The sequence below is a fragment of the Rhincodon typus genome, chromosome 4 (assembly GCF_021869965.1).
Source record: "Rhincodon typus isolate 14 chromosome 4, sRhiTyp1.1, whole genome shotgun sequence".
NCBI classification, from domain to species: domain Eukaryota; kingdom Metazoa; phylum Chordata; class Chondrichthyes; order Orectolobiformes; family Rhincodontidae; genus Rhincodon; species Rhincodon typus.
The window spans coordinates 9,652,137-9,674,529 of record NC_063335.1 but is presented as its reverse complement, the minus strand read 5'-3'; the positions used below and the strand labels follow the sequence as shown (position 1 = coordinate 9,674,529).

The following is a 22,393-nucleotide window of genomic DNA, read 5'->3' as shown; positions in this document are numbered from 1 at the left end:
CAGCAAAAGAGCAAGATAGTGAATAAAAATGACAAGCAATCAGTAGTTCAGGGTCATGGTTGTAGACTTAGTGCAGGTGTACTGCAAAGCAGTCACCCAGTCTCTGTTTCAAAATCAAAGATGAAAGTTTATTGAAACACAGAGATATTAAGAAAAGTCTGAAAACAAATTAAGCAATTAAAACAATATTTTTCTTCTTGGCATGTAATTCCTTGACCCTTTATACTAATTTGTGGTAAATTACATTTTATTTTGTACCGAGTGCCAATACTGACACCAATGAACTTCCAAATCTCACAAAACTGGACTCTTCTCAAATTCCATTATCCAGGTGTTTGGGAGATGAAGGAGAGTGAAGGAGAGGTGTCAGGCAAATGAAGCTTCTCTCTTCACCTAAGGATACAGACCTCACCATTGCTGAGAACGTATGCAAATGATTTATGCAGGTAGAATTGGAGGTGGAGCTTCCTACAGTTAAAGAAGGCTGAGACCAAAGGCCTAATAGTACAAGAAAGGTATATGAGTTGTTGTTGAATTCTAAGAATTCCTTTGATAGGTATCTGGTAGCACTGCATGAAAGAAGGCATGTCCACGTGATAAACAGCTTAGTCATACTCACTGAGATGTGATAAACCATATGTGCAGACCCTGGCACTCTTACTTGGCAATCACCCTGAGGATTAGCCTTTCTAGAGTCTGGGTTGGCAGAGAGCTGGATGCAAAGATAAGTCATCTTCTGCAAGGAGGCTTCCAGCTACCATGTATGGACTGGCAATTCCGAAATCAGCAATCAACTACAGTGTGAAACTTAGCTGCACCTCCTTATGTAAGCTGCAATACTGACCTATGGTAACAGGTTGAGTACCTCAGAAGTCAAGCTTCCTGACCACACAGCACACCACTACCTTAATACGGAGGCATGGGATTGAGGGTGATTTAGCGGTTTGGATCAGAAATTGGCTAGCTGTAAGAAGACAGAGGGTGGTGGTTGATGGGAAATGTTCATCCTGGAGTTCAGTTACTAGTGGTGGACCTCAAGGATCTGTTTTGGGACCACTGCTGTTTGTCATTTTTATAAATGACCTGGATGAGGGCGTAGAAGGATGGGTTAGTAAATTTGCGGATGACACCAAAGTCGGTGGAGTTGTAGATAGTGCGGAAGGATGTTGCAGGTTACAGAGGGACATAGATAAGCTGCAGAGCTGGGCTGAGAGGTGGCAAATGGAGTTAAATGCAGAAAAGTGTGAGGTGATTCACTTTGGAAGGAGTAACAGGAATACAGAGTACTGGGCAAATGGTAAGATTCTTGGTAGTGTGGATGAGCAGAAAGATCTCGGTGTCCATGTGCATAGATCACTGAAAGTTGCCACCCAGGTTGATAGCGTTGTTAAGAAGGCGTACAGTATGTTAGGTTTTATTGGTAGAGGGATTGAGTTTCGGAGCCATGAGGTCATGTTGCAGCTGTCCAAAACTCTGGTGCGGCCGCACTTGGAGTATTGCGTACAGTTCTGGTCACCGCATTATAGGAAGGATGTGGAAGCATTGGAAAGGGTGCAGAGGAGATTTACCAGGATGTTGCCTGGTATGGAGGGAAGGTCTTATGAGGAAAGGCTGAGGGTCTTGAGGCTGTTTTCATTAGAGAGAAGAAGGTTAAGAGGTGACTTGATAGAGACATACAAGATGATCAGAGGATTAGATAGGGTGGACAGTGGGAGCCTTTTTCCTCGGATGGTGATGGCTAGCACGAGGGGACATAGCTTTAAATTGAGGGGTGATAGATATAGGACAGATGTCAGAGGTAGGTTCTTTACTCAGAGAGTAGTAAGGGCATGGAATGCCCTGCCTGCAAAAATAGTAGACTCGCCCACTTTAAGGGCATTTAAATGGTCATTGGATAAACATATGGATGATAATGGAATAGTTTAGGTTAGATGGGCTTCAGATTGGTTTCACAGGTCGGCGCAACATTGAGGGCCAAAGGGCCTGTACTGCGCTGTAATGTTCTATGTTCTATGTTCTATGTTCAGTAACCATTAAGCACGGTTAGGGATAATCTGCTTTACCATCTGACTGCAAGAGTCACAGCTACATCTTTGATCGTTACTTGTTTCCTCAGTATTTTCTCTTTTCATCTTTGCAAGAGCCAATAATGAGAGGAACCACTTTTTAGAGATTCAAGAGCTTCCTGAATTTTGTCACTTAATTGTGCTAGTCCCCTTTGATATCTCCTTCAATTTTCACTCAACTTTACAGTCCCTTCTAGAACCATCACAGAATCCCCACAGTGCAGAACGAGGCCAGTCAGCTCATCGAGTCTGCACTGACCCTCCAAAAAACATCCCCTCCTACCTCCCTACCTACCCAGCCCCTGTCCCTACTGATGCATTCTCTTCACCTTTCTAAAACTACAGCTGAAGCTAGGATGATCAACTGAGCATGAAAATTGGATGTAATACAACTCAATTTGAGTCATGCCCAGATTCTTTGTAGACCAGCTTGCACTAATGGCAAAAACTCAGAGTTTGGTTTCATGCATCAGGGTACAGCCAGAACCATTGCTAATACTCAAGTTTAATAAATTTTGCACAATGTTTTTAGCGACAGGGCTACTGCCATCTATATAATGCCCTTGTTGTACTTTGGATTTCTGGAAGTCACCAGCTGTTATACTGAAGATGACACAGGCAGGAGTCCATATCATGCCATCTGCTTAATGCACCGTGCCAGGGGTTACAGGGGCACAAATTTGTTTGAAAAACTAAGTTTCACAAGGGCTTGCTTTCAATTTAAAGCCTCAAATGGACAATTTTCTAGCAGAGGCCATTCAACTCCAGACTGCTGTCTGAGCGCCATCCATTCACCTGGATCTGATCAGCCAAAATTTCTTACTCTCCTCTCGCCCTTGATTGGGTCTCATCTTCCACCAAGGAGTGGGAGAATGGGACAGGCAGAGAATTGGTGGACAGTAGAAAGAACATAAGAACCAGGAGTAGGAGTAGGCCAAGTGGCCCCGCGAACCCACTCTCCCATTCAATAAGATCATGACTGATCTTTTCATGGCCTCAGCTCCATTTACCCACCCTCTCACCATAACCCTTAATTCCTTTACTGTTCAAAAAAAAATCCATCTTAGCTTTAAAAACATTCAATGAGGAAGCCTCAACCTCTTCACTAGGCAGGTAATTCCACAGATTCATGAACCTTGGATGAAGAAGTTCCTCCTCGATTCAATCCTAAATCTGCTCCCCCTAATTTTGAGGCTATGCCCTCTTGTTCTTGTTTCACTGCCAGTGGAAACATCCTCCCTGCTTCTATCTTATCTATTCCCTTCATAATTTTATATGTTTCTATAAGATCCCCCCTTATTCTTCTAAATTCTAATAAATATAATCCCAGTCTATTCAGCCTCTCCACATAAGCCAACCCTCTCAATTCTGGAATCAACCTAGTACAGAGGAGATTCTACCTTCTCAAGTAAGGAGACCAAAACTGCATGCAGTACTCCAGGTATGGCCTCACCAGCACACATTCAGCTGTAACATAACCGCCCTGGTTTTAAACTCAATCCCTCTAGCAATGAAAGACAAAATTCCATCTGCCTTCTTAAATACCTGTTGCACCTGCGATTCATACACAAGGACACCCAGGTCCCTCTACCTTAACCTTGAGCTTATATCAGACTTTGTTCACTGAACATTTTTCCACAAGCCCTGGCTGCTCAAGAATTTTGGTTCACTTCTAATTATTGCAAGCAGCAGACACCTGGTCCAAATAGTCGGCCCCGTCAAGTTCATGTTCATTTACAATTTGACTGTGCATGGTGGGAAATACAGCAGGGAGATGCCATTTCTTTAATTTCCATGTTCTTTCTCCAGACCTGGATATTCTTAATATAAGCCAAAGGAGCATTTGAGAGAGTAGATTGCGCCAAGATGGAAACATAATGGAACAATACCTGGGACTCCATTCCACCACCACCCATCCTAGATCCAGTAGAAATTCGAGAAGGAGTGATACAGCAAGTCAGATTATCCTCTCAAGTCCATCTCTGTATTTACGATGCAGGCTTGTTTTCAACTATTTATCTATTTCCTAGTTGAGTGGTGATCACTAAGAAAATAGTGAGTGTCAGTTGGGATATTGGAAAATTTTACTTGAACCACAAGTAGAATTTAAACAAATACTTAGGACTTCTTTGTGATTTATTTCTTCAAAAAGTTAGTAGGACATATTAATGAACGTGCAGAACTCCTAAGTGTGATCTACCCAAAGTTCAATATACATTGAGCATAACTTCGCCAATGTACATTTTCTTATTCACTGATGTTAGCTGTGACACTTTATTTTCTTAACCTTTGGCACTGAATGATAATCTTCAGAGTTTTTAATGTTACTTACTCATATTTTCCCTTATTTAATTATTTACAGTTATCCTCTGTTTAGTAACCCTAACATGTTTCTAAAAATGCCAAACTAAAGCATGCCAAATGTAAATTACTTTCCCATAAGCAGCCATATAATAAGAATAGGTTACATTCTTGATCTGGAATTTGTACATTCAAAATCTATTGCCTGCCGTGAACCTAACTGGCCCAAGAATCCCCTCCTAACTCTAAAAAATTACAAACTTCCAATAAATTACTAACTCTTTCTATTTTCCATCATCTTTCCCCCGATCCACACCTTGATCCTCCTTCTATCCTGACAATCTTTCAATGGCACCACCTTCCCATTTGTAGACCTGCCCTTCTGATTGCCCTGTCCCTCATTGTGAGTGAGGGCTCATCAGGTTAATGGTGATTGGGAGGAAGTAAGCAAGGGAGCGAGGTGGGTCAATGAATGAGAGGGTTGGCAAATAGAAAGAACAATGAATGAACACCAGGAAACAATTGAGGCCTACAAGCAGCTTAAGAATCAGATACAGAATACCACTGTCCTAGTTAAATGATGTTCTATAGGGTTGATTTTTCTCATAACAAATGCCTCATGAGTGCTCCTTTTGGAGATTTACCCACGCTGCAAAGCCACACAGCTCCAACTACATCAGGACAGCATTCTCCTTGTCGATAAATGTGAAGCTAGAAAAGCACAGCAGGTCAGACAGTGTGCTTTTCCAACTTCACATCTATTGACTCTGGCTTCCAGCATCTGCAGTCCTTACTGTCTCCAAAGAATTCTCCTTGTGTATGTTTACTTTTCTGAGGGTAGGCCTCAGTAGGTCACAAATGATTTATAAAATATTGGACAGATCCAATATTTTGGAATCTGGCTTCCAGATTGTCAGAGACCAGGCATGCAATCCATGATGCATGCTGGGCCCCCAAAGAGGTTCCAACATGCTGACCTTTGTGGGATTTATGCAGGCAGTTGAAACTTCCGAGGGGCAATTCCCCTGCTCCTTGAGATCCTCTGCAAAGATCCAACTTAGGAGTCAGAGACTGTGGGCATTGCTGTCGTACTTTCCTGGATAGTCACCTATGAGATATTAGACACATTAAAACCAAGTCTAGCTCCTGGTTAACTACAAAACTGACTCCCCCGATCTGTTCTTAAGCCCTCTCAGCACTACCAACAATTCCCTGACCTGATTAGCTCCCGCAGCTACCCAATTATTCCTTAACTCCCTGATCAATATATCAGTTCTCCAACTGCGCCCCCTTCATCCAACACAAGTACACTACCCCCAACCACATTAATCCAAGAAAACCCAATTACCCTTTTTGACCAGTCCTGTGTAGCTCCCAGACTACTCACTTCACCACCTATCACTTACCACCACTTATAAATCACTTACCAATTTGCTACTTCATTCACACACTCATTCATTCATACACTCACATTCACACCGAACCTTTCAGCTTACCTCATGGCAGCTAGTGACACAAAATGGGATGTGCCTAGTCATTCCCCCTTTGCTACAGCACTGTAACGGAGCTCTTTGATTAACATTGAGTTCTACATTTCTGAAGAAGACAGACTCAAAGATCCATCAAGAAATACAGAGTTGCACTGGGGCCAGAAAACGTGGGCAATCCAATGATGAATGCCATTTATACAAGATCCAGACCATTGTAACATGTGCATATGACAAGGTCATCAAGCTCCTCTAACCTGCTCTGCCATTCAGTTAGATAACGGTCAACCTCATTTCAGTTTATCCATCTTTGCTCCATATCCCTCACCTAACAATAAATTATTGCTCTCGTCTTTGAAAATTCCAGTTCACCTGGTATCTAGAGCCTTCCGAGGAAGGCGTATTTCAGGTTTTCAAAATTTGCAACCTCAGTTAAAGTCTGCGGTCAGCAAGCTAGCAATAATTAATGCAATGACAGCATTCTTGTCTCCAGCTGTTGGTTCTGGATATCAGGATTCCTGCATTCATCAGATGAAAAATGATCCTTCAGTCAGGCGCATCTTGCTTTTCCTGAGCTTGCTAACTTGGTGCAGTTCATTTTTCCACCATGCATTAGTCAAACGCTGCGTTCCATCAGACTCTCCCACAACCGTAAGTTACTATTAACCGAGCTGAGATTGATTGGTAATTTGTCCCATGAGACTGAGAACTGCACAATGAGTGCTAGAAGAGTTTCTGCTCCCATACCTGCAATCAGCTCTTGGTTGTTATTTGTTGCCAGCTGGCCTAGGTGACGTGGTATTGCCATTTAAGGCAAACTTTTATATATTTGTGCGACTAACCAAAACAGTGAATGAAGAAAGGACATGTGTTGGGCACGTTCAACAACCTCCGGCTTCTTCCTTCAAATGTCACCTTGAATATCAGGGACCTCTCCTTCAGAGAGATGCAAAGCTACACTGGAATTCCTGCCATTGTTATCATCTCCCTCTTGCTATGTGTTGCCATCTCTGTCAAGTGCAACAGTAGTGGCTGGGCAAATCCTAAACATCACGGAGAGAATTTTCAAATACCACCGGAGGCAGGGCGGGTGATGTGTGGGGCTAGAAATCATGCCACAGAGAGGCATAACAGCTTCCAGAATCCTTTCAGCACAGGATACTGTTTAGCATGCCATGTCTGTGCTGGCTCTCCAAATGAGAAGCTCACTCAGTACAATTCTGCTTTCTCCCCATCGCCCTGCACATTGTTCTTTTTCAAATAACCATCAAATTTCCTTTAGAACATGACAACAACACAGCCGGATATAGGACACACTGGAATATGGATTTGCATTACAATTAGTTCCTTGTTCTGCACATTTGATGTAACATTTTAAATTCCTCGTTTGTAAAAAAATGAATATAGTCTCAGAACTTCTGGTCTCTGGGCCGATTTGGACAGAATTTATCCCAAGGATATGTTCTGGGATCCCCCATATGTGTCATGCAATAACCCAGTTGGAATTGCAAAGGAAGTTTGAATGTACTAAGCTACATAATGAATTCAGATGTTTAAGTGCACTTCATTGTTTGTGTAATTTTCATGTTTGATGAAGAATAAAAGTCTAAATAGAGCCATAGTATCAAAATACTGTATTACATTTATCCAAAAATTGAGAAACCAGACTTCAAAATACTGAGACAACAAGGCGTAGAGCTGGATGAACACAGCAGGCCAAGCAGCATCATAGGAGCAGGAAGGCTGACGTTTCGGGCCTAGACCCTTCTTCAGAAATGGGCTTCAAAAATACTGATAGTCTTCTTGCACTGAAATGGACCTCATATGTCTGGGGTCCCCTCTACCTGTAGAAACCTTACTGGAGTTGTAAGGGACAACAGCAATCTCTCATCAAAATCTTAGAACATAGAACATAGAACATAGAACAGTACAGCACAGTACAGTCCCTTCGGCCCACAATGTTGTGCCGAACTTTTACCCTAAACCTAAGGTTTATCTAACCTCCACCGCTACCTTATACTATCATTCATATGCCTATCTAATAGCCACTTAAATGCTCCTAATGAGGCTGACTCCACTACCCTCTCTGGCAATGCATTCCACGCCCCTATCACTCTCTGAGTAAAGAACCTACCTCTGACATCTCCCCGATATATACCTCCTTTCACTTTAAAACTATGTCCCCTTGAAAAAGCTACCTCCACCCTAGGAAAAAGTCTCTGGCTGTCTGCTCTATCTATACCTCTGATCATTTTGTACACCTCTATCAAGTCACCTCTCATCCTTCGTCGTTCTAAAGAGAAAAGCCCTAGCTCTCTCAACCTTTCCTCATAAGACCTTCCCTCCATTCCAGGCAACATCCTGGTAAATCTCCTCTACACCTTTTCTAATGCTTCCACATTTTTCCTGTAATGAGGTGACCAGAACTGGACACAATACTCCAGATGTGGCCGAACCAGGCTTTTATATAGCTGGAGCATAACTTCACGGCTCTTGAACTCAATCCCTCTATTAATGAAAGCTAACACACCATACGCCTTCTTAACAACTCCATCCACCTGGGTGGCAGCTTTCAGGGAACTGTGAACATGAACCCCAAGATCCCTCTGCTCCTCCACACTGCCAAGAATCTTTCCGTTAACCCTATATTCTGCTTTCAAGTTTGTCCTTCCAAAATGAATCACCTCATACTTTAACCTCAGGGCTAAACTCCATCTGCCACTTCTCAGCCCAGCTCTGCATTCTATCAATGTCCCTTTGTAACCTAGAACAGCCCTCCGCACTGTCCACAAGTGACCCACCTTCGTATCGTCCGCGAACTTGCTAATCCACTCTTCCACTCCTTCATCCAAATCATTCATAAAAATCACAAATAGAAGAGGATGCAGAACAGATCCTTGTGGTACACCACTCGTAACTGAGCACCACGTTGAACACTTTCCGTCCACTACGACCCTTTGTCTTCTAAGGGTCAGCCAATTCTGAATCTGAATCTGCCACATTTTCCCCTATCCCATGCCTCCTTACCTCTGCATGAGCCTACCATGGGGACCCTTATCAAATGCCTTACTTAAATCCATGTATACCACATCCACTGCTCCACCTTCATCCACGTGTTTGGTCACCTCTTCAAAGAATTCAATAAGGTTTGTGATGCATGATCTACCCCTCACAAATCCATGCTGACTATCATGAATCAAACTGTGCCTTTCCAAGTGATCATAAATCCTGTCTGTCAGAGCCCTTTCCAATAATTTTCCAACCACTGATTTAAGACTAACTGGCCTGTAATTTCCGGGGTTATCCCTGTTCCCTTTTTTGAACAAGGGAATGACTTTTGCCTCTTTCCAATCTTCCGGCACTATATCCGTGGACAGTGAGGACGAAAAGATCATCGCCAAAGGCCCTGCGATCTCATTCCTCGCTTCCCATAGAATCCTTGGATAAATCCCATCAGGCCCGGGGGACTTATCTATCTTCAACTTCCTCAGAATTCCTAGCACATCTTCTTTACTAACATTAACCTCATCTAGCCTACCTGCCTGTTTCACAACGTCCTCCTCTACAACTAGGTCCCTCTCAGTTGTGAATACTGAAGAAAAGTATTCATTAAGGACCTCCCCTATCTCTTTAGGCTCTATGCACAAATTCCCTTTACAATCCTTGATCGGCCCTACCCTTTCTCTGGTCATTCTCTTGTTCTGCACATACGTGTAAAAAGCCTTGGAGTTTTCCTTGATCCTATCCGCCAAGGTTTTCTCATGCCCCCTTAAAGCTCTCCTAAGCCCTTTCTTCAGCTCCTTCCTGGCTTACTTGTATCCCTCTGGAGCCTTTTCTGTTCCTCTTTTCCTAAACCTTACATAAGCCTCCTTCTTCTTCCTCTTAACAAGTCGTTCAACCTCTCTCGAGAACCATGGCTCCCTCACTCGACCGCATCTTCACTGCCTGCTAGGGACTAACATATCGAGCACATGCAGTTTGCATTCCTTAAACAATCTCCACATTTCTGTGGTGCTCTTCCCTGACAGCATCTGTTCCCAATTTATGTTACCCAGTTCTTGCCTAACTGAATTGTAATTACCCTTCCCTCAATTGTAAACTTTACCCTGCTGTATGTACCTCTCCTTATCCATGACTATCGTGAAAGTAACAGAGTTATGATTGCTACTGCCAAAATGCTCTCCTACCAACAGGTCTAACACTTGGCCCGGTTCGTTGCCAAGCACCAAATCCAAAGTGGCCTCCCTTCGTGTTGGTCTATCTACATACTGTGTCAGGAATCCTTCCTGAAAGCACTGGACAAAATCTGCTCCATCTATCTATTACAACTAAAAACAATTAAAATGTTTCCAATCAATATTTGGAAAGTTGAAGTCACGCATGACTACAACCCTGTGACTTCTGCACCTTTCCAGTATCTGCCTCCCAATCCGCTCCTCTACTTCTCTGCAACTATTAGGGGGTCTGTAAAAAACCCCCAACAAAGTGACTGCTCCTTTCTTGTTCCTGACCTCAACCCAAACTGACTCTGTCGACATATCATTCTCGAACTGCCTTTCAGTAGGCTGCTATACTCGCCCTGACTAGCAATGCCACTCCCCCACCTCTTTCCACCCTCCCTATTTCTTTTAAAGCATCTAAATCCCGGAACTTCCAACTACCATTCCTCTCTCTGAGTTACCCAAGTTTCTGTAATGGCCACAATATCGTGGTTCCAAGTACCAATCCATGCTCTAAGTTCATCCGCCTTATTTCTGATACTTCTGGCATTGAAGTATACACACCTCAAACCATCTCGGTGTCCACAATTACGCTCCATCGACCGCATTTCTTTATAAACCACCTCACTCCCTATTGTGTCTGTTGGAAGGCCGAATACCTCATCCTCTGAATTATAAATCTGGTTCCCCATCCCCTGCCAAACTAGTCTAAACCATCCCATACAGCTCTAGCAAACCTCCCTCCCAGGATATTTGTGCCCTTCCAGTTCAGGTGCAACCCGTCCTTACTGCACAGGTCCCACGTTCCCCAGAATGTGCTCCAATTATCCACATAATGGAAGCCCTCCCTCCTACACCAGCCCTGTAGCCACGTGTTTAGCTGCACTCTCTCCCTATTTCTTACCTCGTTATCACGTGGCACTGGTAGTAATCCAGAGATAACTACCCTGTATGTCCTGGACTTCAGCTTCCAACCTAACACCCTGTACTCGTTTTTCACATTCTCTGTCCTTTTTCTACCTATGTCATTGGTACCGATGTGTACCATGACTGCAGGTTGCTCACCCTCCCCCTTAAGGATCCTGAAGACACAATCCGAGATGTCACAGACCCTGGCGCCTGGGAGGCAACATACCATCCTTTCATCTCGTTTGTGTCCACAGAACCGCTTATCTGTGCCTCTTACTATTGAATCCCCCACTACAATTGCTCTCCTAGTCTCCCCACTTCCCTTCTTTGCCACAGGGTCAGGGTCAGTGCTAGAAACCTGTCCGCTATGGCCTTCCCCTGGTAGGTCATCCCCCGAAACAGTATCCAAAACGGTATACTTATTATTGAGGGGAACGGCCACAGGTGTCCCTGCACTGTCTGTCTATTCCCTTTCCCCTTTCTGACAGTCACCCAGCTACGTTTTTCTTGTACCTTGGGTGTGACCACCTCCCTGTAACTCCTCTCTATCACACCTTCAGCCTCCCGATTGATCCAGAGTTCATCCAGCTCCAGCTCCAGTTCCCTGACACGGTTTTTGAGGAGCTGGAGTTGGGTGCACTTCTTGCAGGTGAAGTCAGAGGGGACACCAGCAGTGACCCTTATCTCCAACATCCTGCAAGAGGAGCATGCAACTGCCTTAGCTTCCATTCCCTCTACTCTAGATTTCCAGAAGAAGAATTAAAAAAAAGCCTTACCTTACCGAACCTCCACACAGTCTTTTTTGGTTATAGGCGGAGGACGGGTGGGAGACACTACATGTGTAGTGTTTCGGGCTTAGCCAATGCCTGAATTTATCTGTTTCTTCCTGGTTTTCGTTCCCTCCACACACCCGCCGCTGAAAACAAGAGGGGCGTTTGCTGCACGAGGTAAGTTTTTATACAGGGAGAAACAAAAACCGCCTTACCTTCCCGTCAGCACTCTGGCTCACGCTGCTGCCGCTGAAAACAAGATTGCATCTTGCTGCAATGGTTTGGTCACATGTGCTGGTCTGGCAGATTATCACTTGATGAAAGCATCAAGATAGATTCCCAGAGAGTGGATTTAACACTCGATATTAAATGATTGCGCATCACACACCAGCTGAACATGAATTAACTGAAGGCATCATGGTATTCAGCAGCTTTTCATATGGAGCTTTGAGTCTCCCACACACTCAGTGAGGTACTCCTTGGGCCTGTGGGAATCCTGCCAATATGTAGAATTCGACAGCTTGTCCTTGATCATTTCTGATTCCATTGCACCATCTCCTGTGCACAGCCCTTATAAAGATAGGCACGAGCCAAAAAGATAGGGCTGTCTTTTTAAGCTAAGAAAGGTGCTTCAATTTTGTAGCAATACATGGAAATCCCCCTGTCTGGGGGGAAAGGCGGTAAATGCAGTGTTATGGATTCCATGCATATGTATTACTTCTAGGGCAATCAAAGGAAGCAGAGAGACTGCATACTTCCCTTGTGGGACATAGAGGAGTGGTCCTGGTTTTGGAGCCCTTTTGATATAAAAAGGACCCAGGTTTGTACGCAAACACAGAGAATGCCAGAGAAACTCAGCAGGTTCTGGCAGCATCTGCGGAAAGAGAAACAGTTAACATTTCGAGTCTGGTACAACTCTACCTCAGAATTTGTGTAAATGGTTGAGACAGGCAGGTGTTTCATATGTGTGAAAAATCAGGAATGTTAAAATCCTAACAGAGCATGGTAATTTACACACTTCATTCGAATTTTCGTTCTTCCCTCAACTCTTGAACTAGTTTTTGCTGAGCAAAGAGGTGTTTAAACATGACCATGTTTCTCCTTCATGTCACAGACAACCTTTGGAGAAAACCAACAGCATTTGGTCCTTAAGGGCTCATACAACCCTGCCCTGCCCCCTTGGGCAATAGTAATAATATAAAGGTATAATGCTTGTGCAAACACACTCTTTCTTCAGATGAACTGGTGGGAGAAGTTTATCATACTCAGACTTTGGAATGTGCTACTTTAAGATGGATCACGTGAATAAGAACATAAACACTGCAGAACAGCTATTAGTGCCAACCACTGAAACACCAGAATGTGCATGTGTTGCATTAAGGATTCTGCCCTGAATGTTAATTTTTAGCAAAATCATTCTCAGGACTGTGTTCCCCCATCTATTTGGCAAATGAATCTTTGCTGAGAAACGCAGTCTAAAATTGCACAGAAAGTTTGAAAATAGTAAGAACGCCGAGCTGCGAACTTGATTGAATATCAAACGAGTCAGAATGTAATTGGCTAACTTTTCACACTTTTGAGCAGACACTTCAAATTTTTTTTTATTCATTTTTATTCATTTTATTCATTTTTTTATTCATGCGGGGTGTCACTGGCTAGTCCAGTATTTATTGCCCATCCCTAATTGCCCAGGGGGCAGTTAAGAGTCAACCATATTGCTGTGGGTATGGAGTCACATGTAGTCCAGACCAGGTAAGGATGGCAGTTTACTTCCCTAAGGGACATTAGTGAACCAGATGGGTTTTTCCCCAACACTTGACAATGGATTCACTGTTATCATTTGACTCTTAATTCTAAGAGTCATGGTGGGACTTGCACCTGGGCCCCCAGAACATTAGCTGGGTCACTAGCGATAATAGCACTAGACCATCACCTCCCCTTGTCAAGTATCTGCCATGTATCATTGAGGTCCAAACAGGACAATTTTCTTTTCAGGAATCTGTGGGAATTTTTGCCTTACGTTGACTCGGATGTACATCCTTAGGGTCTGGATGTTAGAATTTTCTTGCTGATTTTCTATATACTACCCACGATTATGTTACTATATTGAACTGAACGTCATGAGCAATGCAAGCCCATAGATTTCCTGCCACAGAAGGACTATGCCTGAACGCTAAACATGAAAAGTTAAGCCAATAATGCTGAATTTACAGGGCAAAATAAACCAGCTTCAAGTACTTTGTAAACCCAGTGCTTTGCATCTTTAACTAAAAATACGTAATCTAGAATGTAGTTAGCGCAATGTAAAAATTACACACTGACATGATTCCCAGACACTATGTAGGTGTCAGGCTTGGATCAATGTGAGTGGTCTTTGCTCTGAGTTAGGAGGTTGTGGGTTTGTGCCCTAGATCAGAACAATAAAAGAAATCATTTGCAGGTTGTAGATGTTGCTGGGAAGGCCAGTATTTATAACCTTTCCCTATAAAAGGTTGCGACAAGCATTCTTCTTAAATCATGGTCGATGACGTGTATTCCCATAACTTTGTTAGGTAGAGGTTTCCAGGATTGACCACTTGAGCATGCAATCTAGACTGATGCCTCAGTGAAGTCCTGAGGGATTGTTGTTTTACTGATGAGACATCAAACTGAGGTCCAGTCTGCTTGATCAAGTGGACATTCAAGTTCCCACAACTACAAGGTGAAGTAAAGCAGAGGAGTTCCTCTCTGTTGTCCTGGCCAACATTTATCCCTCAACCAATATCTCACAAAACAGGTATCTGGTCATTCACCTCATTGCAGTTGTGGAACTTGGCTGTGCAGCAATCTCCCCGTAAATTATAATCATGGCTAAAATTGAAGAGTATTTTATTAGCTGTAAAGTGCATTGAGATATGCAGGAGTTAAGAAAGCCAATATACAAACATAATATTTTTCTTTCACCCAACTAGCTTTGTGAATAGTATACACAGTTAATAAAAGCAAACGTTGAATACATTTCGTATTCTTTTCTGAAACAGTGACAAGTTTAGTCTCCTATGTAGCCTCTGTTGCCACTGGAAAGGGGTAAGTAATGTGTGCTCGCATGCCCTTGGCCTACACTTGTCCTTCATGTCTTCCATGAAATAAACCTTGTAGACATGAGTAAAATGTATAGCTATAAAGTCAACTGACCTGTGATGGGCTGGTGACATTGATCTCAGGAACAAAGTTGTCCTCAAAGAAGTTGATAATGTTTTCCTGGTGCAGCTCCTTTGTTGGGGTGAGTTTCGGAGGTGGTGGAACTGGAGGGCCTTTTCTGAGCTAGAAAAAGCAGGGAGAAAGGAGAAATAAAACAGAGAGAGGAATGAAAACAAGACTGACACAGAGAGAAACAACAAAGCTCGCAGATCCTGAAATCTAACAGAAACTTGACTGTGAGGATACGTGGACTGAAGGGTTGGACTTCCTGTCCTTCTATTTTAATCGAGTTGTGGAATAGATCTTAAGAAGAGGCACTTCCAGCACTCAATATTTTCAACGGGCCCACAATTATACACAGATGGACAGTTTTTGAGCAGGAACACAAACAAAACTTACTTAATTGTCCTCCCATTTATGAGATCCGGAATATTCGAAATTGCTGGCCACGTTTTAATCCTACTGACTGATTTCACAACAGTCCTGATGGAAGAAGCAGGACATCATGTGGCTTGGAGTCCAGCTGTTGGCAGGGTCCAGCCTCTGGGACAGAGCTTTTTTGGTTTCAAGCTTCTGTCCCCAGTCTCTTTATTCTTTATTCATTCACAAGATGAGGGCATCGCTGTGTAGGCAGGATTTATTGACCATTCCTAATTACCCAGAGGGCAGTTAATCACATTGCTGTGGGTCTGGAGTCACATGTAGGCCAGACCAGGTAAGGATGGCAATTTCTTTCCCTAAAGGATGTTGGTGAACCAGATGTGTTTTTCTGACAATCAACAATGGATTCACAGTCATCATTAGATTCTTAATTCCAGAATATTTTATTGAATTCAAATTCTACCATCCGCCATGGCAGGATTTGAACCCAGGTCCCCAGAACATTATCTGGGTCTCTGGATTAACAGTCCAGCGATAATGCCACTAGGCCATTGCCTCTAAGTCATAGCTATGTTGCCATCACTGGTAGGAAGCTAACTGCTGCTTCCTGATCACACCAATGAGTCAAAATTGCATTCAGATCCTGATCACATCAATAGCCTGTTATAAAGGACCCCACCCCCTGAGTAGCTATTCTCGCAGGTAAATAACTTGATCAATTTTAGCGTAGTTTTGCATTTGGTGGGGAGAGTGTTTCTGAAAATGTTAGTGGGGCAGTAAGATGTACAGTTTATGATGGTCATATTTTGGGATGGAACTGTGGTCTGTTGGCGTTGTTATGGGGTGGGTACAAAACTACTGGGTCAGCTGGTCCCCTCATTGAACGACAACTTTAAAGGGATTGTGGCCGGGGCAAGTTCTTCAACTGCCTGGGATTCCAATCAATCTAGAGGACCAGTGGTTAGCACTGCTGCCTCATAGCACCAGGGGCCCAGGTTCGATTCCACCCTCGGGCGACTGTCTGTGTGGAGTCTGCACATTCTCCCTGTGTCTGCGTCGGTTTCCTCCGGGTGCTCCAGTTTCCTCCCACAGCCCAAAGATGTGCAGGTCAGGGTGGATTGGCCGTGGGAAATTGCCCGTAGTGTTCAGGGATATGCAGGCTAGGTGGGTTAGCCATGGGAAATGCAGAGGGGGATAGGTCAGGGTGGGCATACTTTTCGGAGGCTTGGTCAGTGTGGACCCTTTGGGCCGAATGGCCTGTTTCCACACTGTAGGGGTTCTATTGGTCTATAGAAGTGGAAGCCACGCCTGCTGAGAGTTGGCCTATGTTTATGGGCTGTGTAAAGGTGTCAATGTTCCCAAATATTGGGAATTGTTCCAATGAGGAGATAGATTACCTTAAAATCCAAGCCCGCACTTCTCTGGGATTTTTGAATCCAGTATGCCACTGGCCTCGTTTCCTTGCCTATAAGTAGATCATTTAGGCTTACGCGGGCCCAGATTTTTTGTGTGGACTATACAAAAGGCCCAGGTGCATAAACAGGAAAGGGACTAGGTCACTTGCTGTCACTACTTACAGAAATGGATTACTGAGTCTATGAATACTAAGGCAGAGAATGCAGAAAAGTGGCATCAGGCATTTGTCCCACATAAATGAAGTGTTAAAATTTATCAAGACTCCTGCACCAAAAACATATGCCTTACAGGCACTGCATGAATAGTGCATTTGCAACATTTTACATATTTGCACATACATTTTCGTCCCTTGTTCTCACTACTTCGACGTCCATTCTTTATAACCCTTTAAAGCACTTTTCAATGGTTCAAACTTACCTATGCATAAAAGTCTCAGCACAAGGAAGAAGTTACATTTCAAGAAGAAAATGTTTGGTTTGCCTATTCCATTAAATACAACTGCACTATACCTGAATCTGGCATCCCTAGCATTTCTGTTCTTTTTTTGAACTTTACCTGAGATGGTGACTTGAGACGATTCGGAGTATGAGCTGGTGATGCTGCTAAAGGTGCTAAACTATGGTTAGGACTGGTCACTGGGCTACTGGGTGGAGATGGTTCTTCTGGTGGTGTTGGGGTCTTGGAAATTCTCAATGGGCCCGAGTCACTGTAACAGGACAACAGAACGTACAACATAAATTAACTAGTGATACTAAAAGAAGATTCAACACTTGCAGAAACATTTGTTCTAAACACAAATCTAGACCTAAACTGTGCTTCCTTCCTCCATTCACCAGCCAAACACTCTGCACACAAGCTTCTAGGACTTGTGCTGTTGCTATGTGAAGTGTTATTCAAATTAAAATTAAAGCTTCAACTTTCACTGCAACGATAAATCACACAGTGCTAGCAACTTTCCCTTGAAAATGCAGCTACAATACATATTTGTATTCTCAGCATTTACCCTGAAATGGAGATAAAGTGCAAATGGTTTGGGGACATTTATCCAGAAGGCAATCCTGAGGTTGAAAAGTTTGTTTCATATTGCTTGCTTTATATTTAAACTATCTGCTTTTTAATTCTAAAACATAAGCAGGAATTACATTAGCCTAATTATAAAGGCGTTAGCTATTTATACAAATGCAATAACTAAGCACGAAGAGCAACAACAGACATCAAACAAATACACGTGGATTGACAATAACAATCAGCAGGGACAATATCAAACATTGATAGGATTTACCAGCTGGCAATAATTTTGCTTCATTTTATTTTTAGGCAGAAGACCAAGATTAAGCCTCACAGCAGATCTAAAGCTCACATTATTTAGTATTCCTAGCTACAATCAAAATCTAATCATTTGTACTACAACTCCATCTATGTCAGATAGACACTTCAATCCTACCTCCATCTCCTTTGTCAACAGTAGCAAAAAACAGTGTGAAATAATATCAAACATTTCATAATATCCAACTGTCAATCATTTAAAACATAAAACACCCTTCAGTGAGATTGCTTAAAGATCACTTCAATGTCAAGAATCCAGTAGTAATTAAATTAGGTTTACAGAAACGGTAACTAAACAATAACAGAAAATAGCAAAACAAGCATTAAGAATGGCCCTTTCAATCAAACCCACTCTTTTCACACCCTCCGGACACTCATCTCCAACCTCCTTCTACAGATGTGTACACCTGACCCTATTGCAGATGCTGCCACAACCAATTGTGCTCCTTCCACAGACCATACATAATCTATCCTTTTACGGATGCTATCCCTATCATTTAAACTCATTTCATAACCCATGCATATTACACTATGTCAGTGTCTACTCCACCCGCTTAGACTCCTTTCTGCAGCCTGTATACACTCAACTGTTTACTTGATTCTACTCCATCCATTTAATCTCCTTCCACAGCTCTTATTATAGTCCATCATGGAGTCTTACTGGGGTTTTTTTTTTATCTGCAAAAGAAAGCAGGAGTCAGACCCACATTTTGCAGACATCATCATTATTCTGAGATGGAGATGAAAATGTAAATAGTTTGGAACATTAATCCAGACAGCAATCCTGAGGTTAAACAGCTTGTTTTGTAATTAAATCATGTACTTCTCAATTCTGTTGTATCATCCGCTGATGCAATGCCTCCTCCTAGAGAACAGGCATGGGCCATTGATATACATGCAGCATGTTAACAAGCTAACAATGAAGGTGTCCTGAGGCTTGGTCAAGTACAGTATAGTTTGAGTATATTAATCGACAGTTTTGCAAAAGTGATGGAATGCAGGATTTTGTTAATGTAGCACCTGGATTAGGTGGAGAACCGTGAACTTTGAATCATACAACTGTGCATACAGTGTATTCAGGTTTCAGATACATTTGCATGCACAAACACACAGGCTCACATATACACGAACATACACCTAAACATGTAGCAACATTCAAACATACTACTGCATTTAAAAGTTCCCCAAAACACTTCTGATGTGAAACTTACACATGTACAGTCTCTATTGCCTTGATGTAGAGTTAACATTCTCCCCACAGGAGACTGTCCAAAGTCATGCATTTATTTACTAGATGATGGGATTGCATGAGCACTAATATTAAACTAAAGCTGCAAATGGGACTATCTATCTTTCAACATGCAAGCAATTCTTCCTTTATCTTTAAGAGAGTAAGGGAGGCCTGTTATTGGGAGGTGAGATTCAAGACCTCCATTTCAAGGGATTTTGCTGAACCATTATAGCGTATGACATCCAGACATTTACAGCAACAGATTATACCCTGCAGGGGAGACCTTTACCCCTCTGCTTTGTATTGTTCTATATTGATAATCTGGATTCAGAACTCAGGCTCAAACATAGTGAAAATCCTGAGATTAATGCTACCTACAATATTAATATTGCATGTGACTTTAGTGTATTAATATTAATCCTAATTTTCCTGGAAGACTTGAACACTCAATTACATGGTCATTAAGGAATAAGAATAGGCCATTCAGCTTCTTGAGCCTGTTGCAGCATTCAATCAGATTGTAACTGATGTGTAACTAAATGGTAGACCTTCATGGTCTACCACAGCTGGGGTGAACCTGTGCTCTTCGCTTTATTCGCACACACTTGCATCATCTAACCAACTGAGCTAACCAAACTCCACACAATTAAATAATACCAATAAATATGAGGTTTTCAAAAAGAAATAGACTCCCTCAGTGGTATCTAGTAATAAAAAAAGACTGTCATTAGAGGGTAGTGTGAGCAAGAAATTTAAGCATAAATGAAAAGTAAAATTGAGCAGGCGAAAAGCTGGAGGCTTGGTCTGATCCAACCAGTTTCTTGTTGGGTGCAAGGGTTACACTAAAGCTACCGTCCTCTAGATTTACAAAATCCACTTTCTTGGGGAACTTCTATCCACTTTGGCCACAGGTGAGGTCCCAGGAGAACTGAAGAATAGCCAGTGCTGTCCCATTGTTTAAGAAGGATAGCAAGGATAATCCAGGAAGTTACAGGTCTGTAAGCCTCATGTCGGTGGTAGAGAAATTGTTGGTAAAGATTCTCAGGGAAAAGATCTATATGCACCTTAGAAGCAAATGGACTTATCAGTGATAGAAAGCATGGTTTTGTGCAAGGAAGTGGTGCCTCACTAATTTGATTGAGTTTTTTGAGGAGTTGACGAAGATGATTGATGGGGGAAAAGAAGTTGATGTTGTCTACTTCAGTAAAGCATTTTGCAAGGTCCCTCATAGCAGACTGGTACAAAAGGTGAAGTCACATGGTATCAGGGGGTGAGCTGGCAAGATGGATACAGAACTGGCTTAGTCATAGGAGACCGAAGGTAGCGGTGGAGTGGAGGGCTGTGACTAGTGGTGTTCCACAGGGATCAGTGCTGGGACCTCTGCTGTTCATAGTCTACATAAATGATTTGGAGGAAAGCGTAGCTGGTCTAATTAGTAAGTCTGCAGACGATACAAAGATTGCTGGAGTTGCGGATAGTGTGGAGGATTGTCAAAGGATACAGCAGCTTATAGATAAATTGGAGGCATGGTCAGAAAAATGGCAGATGGAGTTTAATCCAGACAAATGTGAGGCAATGCATTTTGGAAGGTCCAGTACAGGTGGCAATTATACACTGAATGGCAAAACCCTTAGGAGTATTGATATGCAGAGGGATCTGGGTGTACAGGTCTACAGATCACTGAAGGTGGCTGTGCAGGGAGATAAAGTAGTAACAAAAGGCTTATGGCATGCTTGGAAGGGGCATTGAGCATAAGGATAGGCAAGTTATTTTGCAGCTTATGTGCAACTTTAGTTAAGGCCACACTTTGGAATATTGCATACAGTTCTGGTCACCACACTACCAGAAGGATGTAATAACAAAGTGTGGAGCTGGAGGAACACAGCAGGCCAGGCAGCATCAGAGGAGCAGGAAAGCTGACGTTTCGGGTCGGGACTCTTCCAAAACGTCAGCTGTTCCTCTGATGCTGCCTGGCTTGTTGTGTTCCTCCAGCTCCACGCTGTGTTATCTCAGACTGCAGCATCAGCAGTTCTTACTATCTCACCAGAAGGACGTGGATGCCTTGGAGTGGGTACAAAAAGGTTTACCAGGAATTTGCCTGGTATGAGGGATTTGAGCTATGAAGGAAGGTCGGACAGACTGGATTTATTTTCACTGAGATGCAGGAGGTGAGGGATGACCTGATAGAAATTTATAGGGTTGTGAATGGTATAGATAGAGTGGAAAGTATGAGGCCTTTTCCCAGGGTGGAGGGGTCAATTACGAGGGGGCACAGGTTCAAGGTGCTGAGGTAGGGGAGGGTGGTGGAGTTTAATAGAGATGTTCAAGGCAAGTTTTTCATACAAAGGGTGGTGAGTGCCTAGAATGCGCTGCCAGATGAGATTATGGAAGCAGACATAATAGCAGCATTCAACAACCACCTGGACGAATATGTGAATGGAAGGGAATAGAGGGATATGGATCCTGTAAGTGAAGACTGTTTTAGTATGGAAGGGCAAAACGTGTCAGCGCAGACTTGGAGGGCTGAAGGGCCTGTTCCTGTGCTGTGGTGTTCTTTGTTCTTTGTTCTCTGAATGTAAAACAGTCGTCTAAGTTTGTCGAAAAGGTTGTGCAAATTTATTTGAAACCGAGGCATTGATGGATTTAAGTTTTCAATACATACGATACCTTGGTGCACCTTGGATACTAAATGCTTTGTCAGCATGCTGCTCTCCGAGTTTACTCATAATTTCATAGAGTTTGTGAAACAGCTAGAAAACAGAAAGGTACATGTGTGACATAAACAGTCAAAGTGTCACGAGCAGGTATTCTTAGTTCTAGACTCTCAATATATTCCATCAATGAATAACACAAGGAAACATCAGAGTGTAATTGCTACTAGATGCTTACTCCCTGCAGAAGCCCATCTATTGTTCAGTTAATTAAGTGCAAATACCATTCATTTTATAAAGGATTCCTCTTTAAATAGAGGAAATATAGAGATTAAATATAGAAATATAGAGATTAAAAGAATGTAGATTTTAGGACACAGTGCATTGAGCAACAGGAGAGTATATTCCGGCATTGAGGTCAATGGGTCCAAGAATGATGAGAGCCAGGGATTAGA

General features: G+C 42.8%; 1 protein-coding gene across 1 annotated transcript in view; it reads right to left on the bottom strand.

Annotated features, from left to right (window-relative positions):
* amph (amphiphysin) overlaps nt 1-22,393 on the bottom strand; it is a 199,362-nt gene that overhangs the window by 55,160 nt on the left and 121,809 nt on the right. Inside the window, exons 8-10 of the mRNA XM_048595638.1 lie at nt 21,955-22,037; nt 17,286-17,436; nt 14,928-15,056 (exon numbers count right to left, since the gene is read on the bottom strand). Coding sequence (XP_048451595.1) covers nt 14,928-15,056; nt 17,286-17,436; nt 21,955-22,037 — 363 coding nt within the window. The remainder of the gene's footprint in view (nt 1-14,927; nt 15,057-17,285; nt 17,437-21,954; nt 22,038-22,393) is intronic.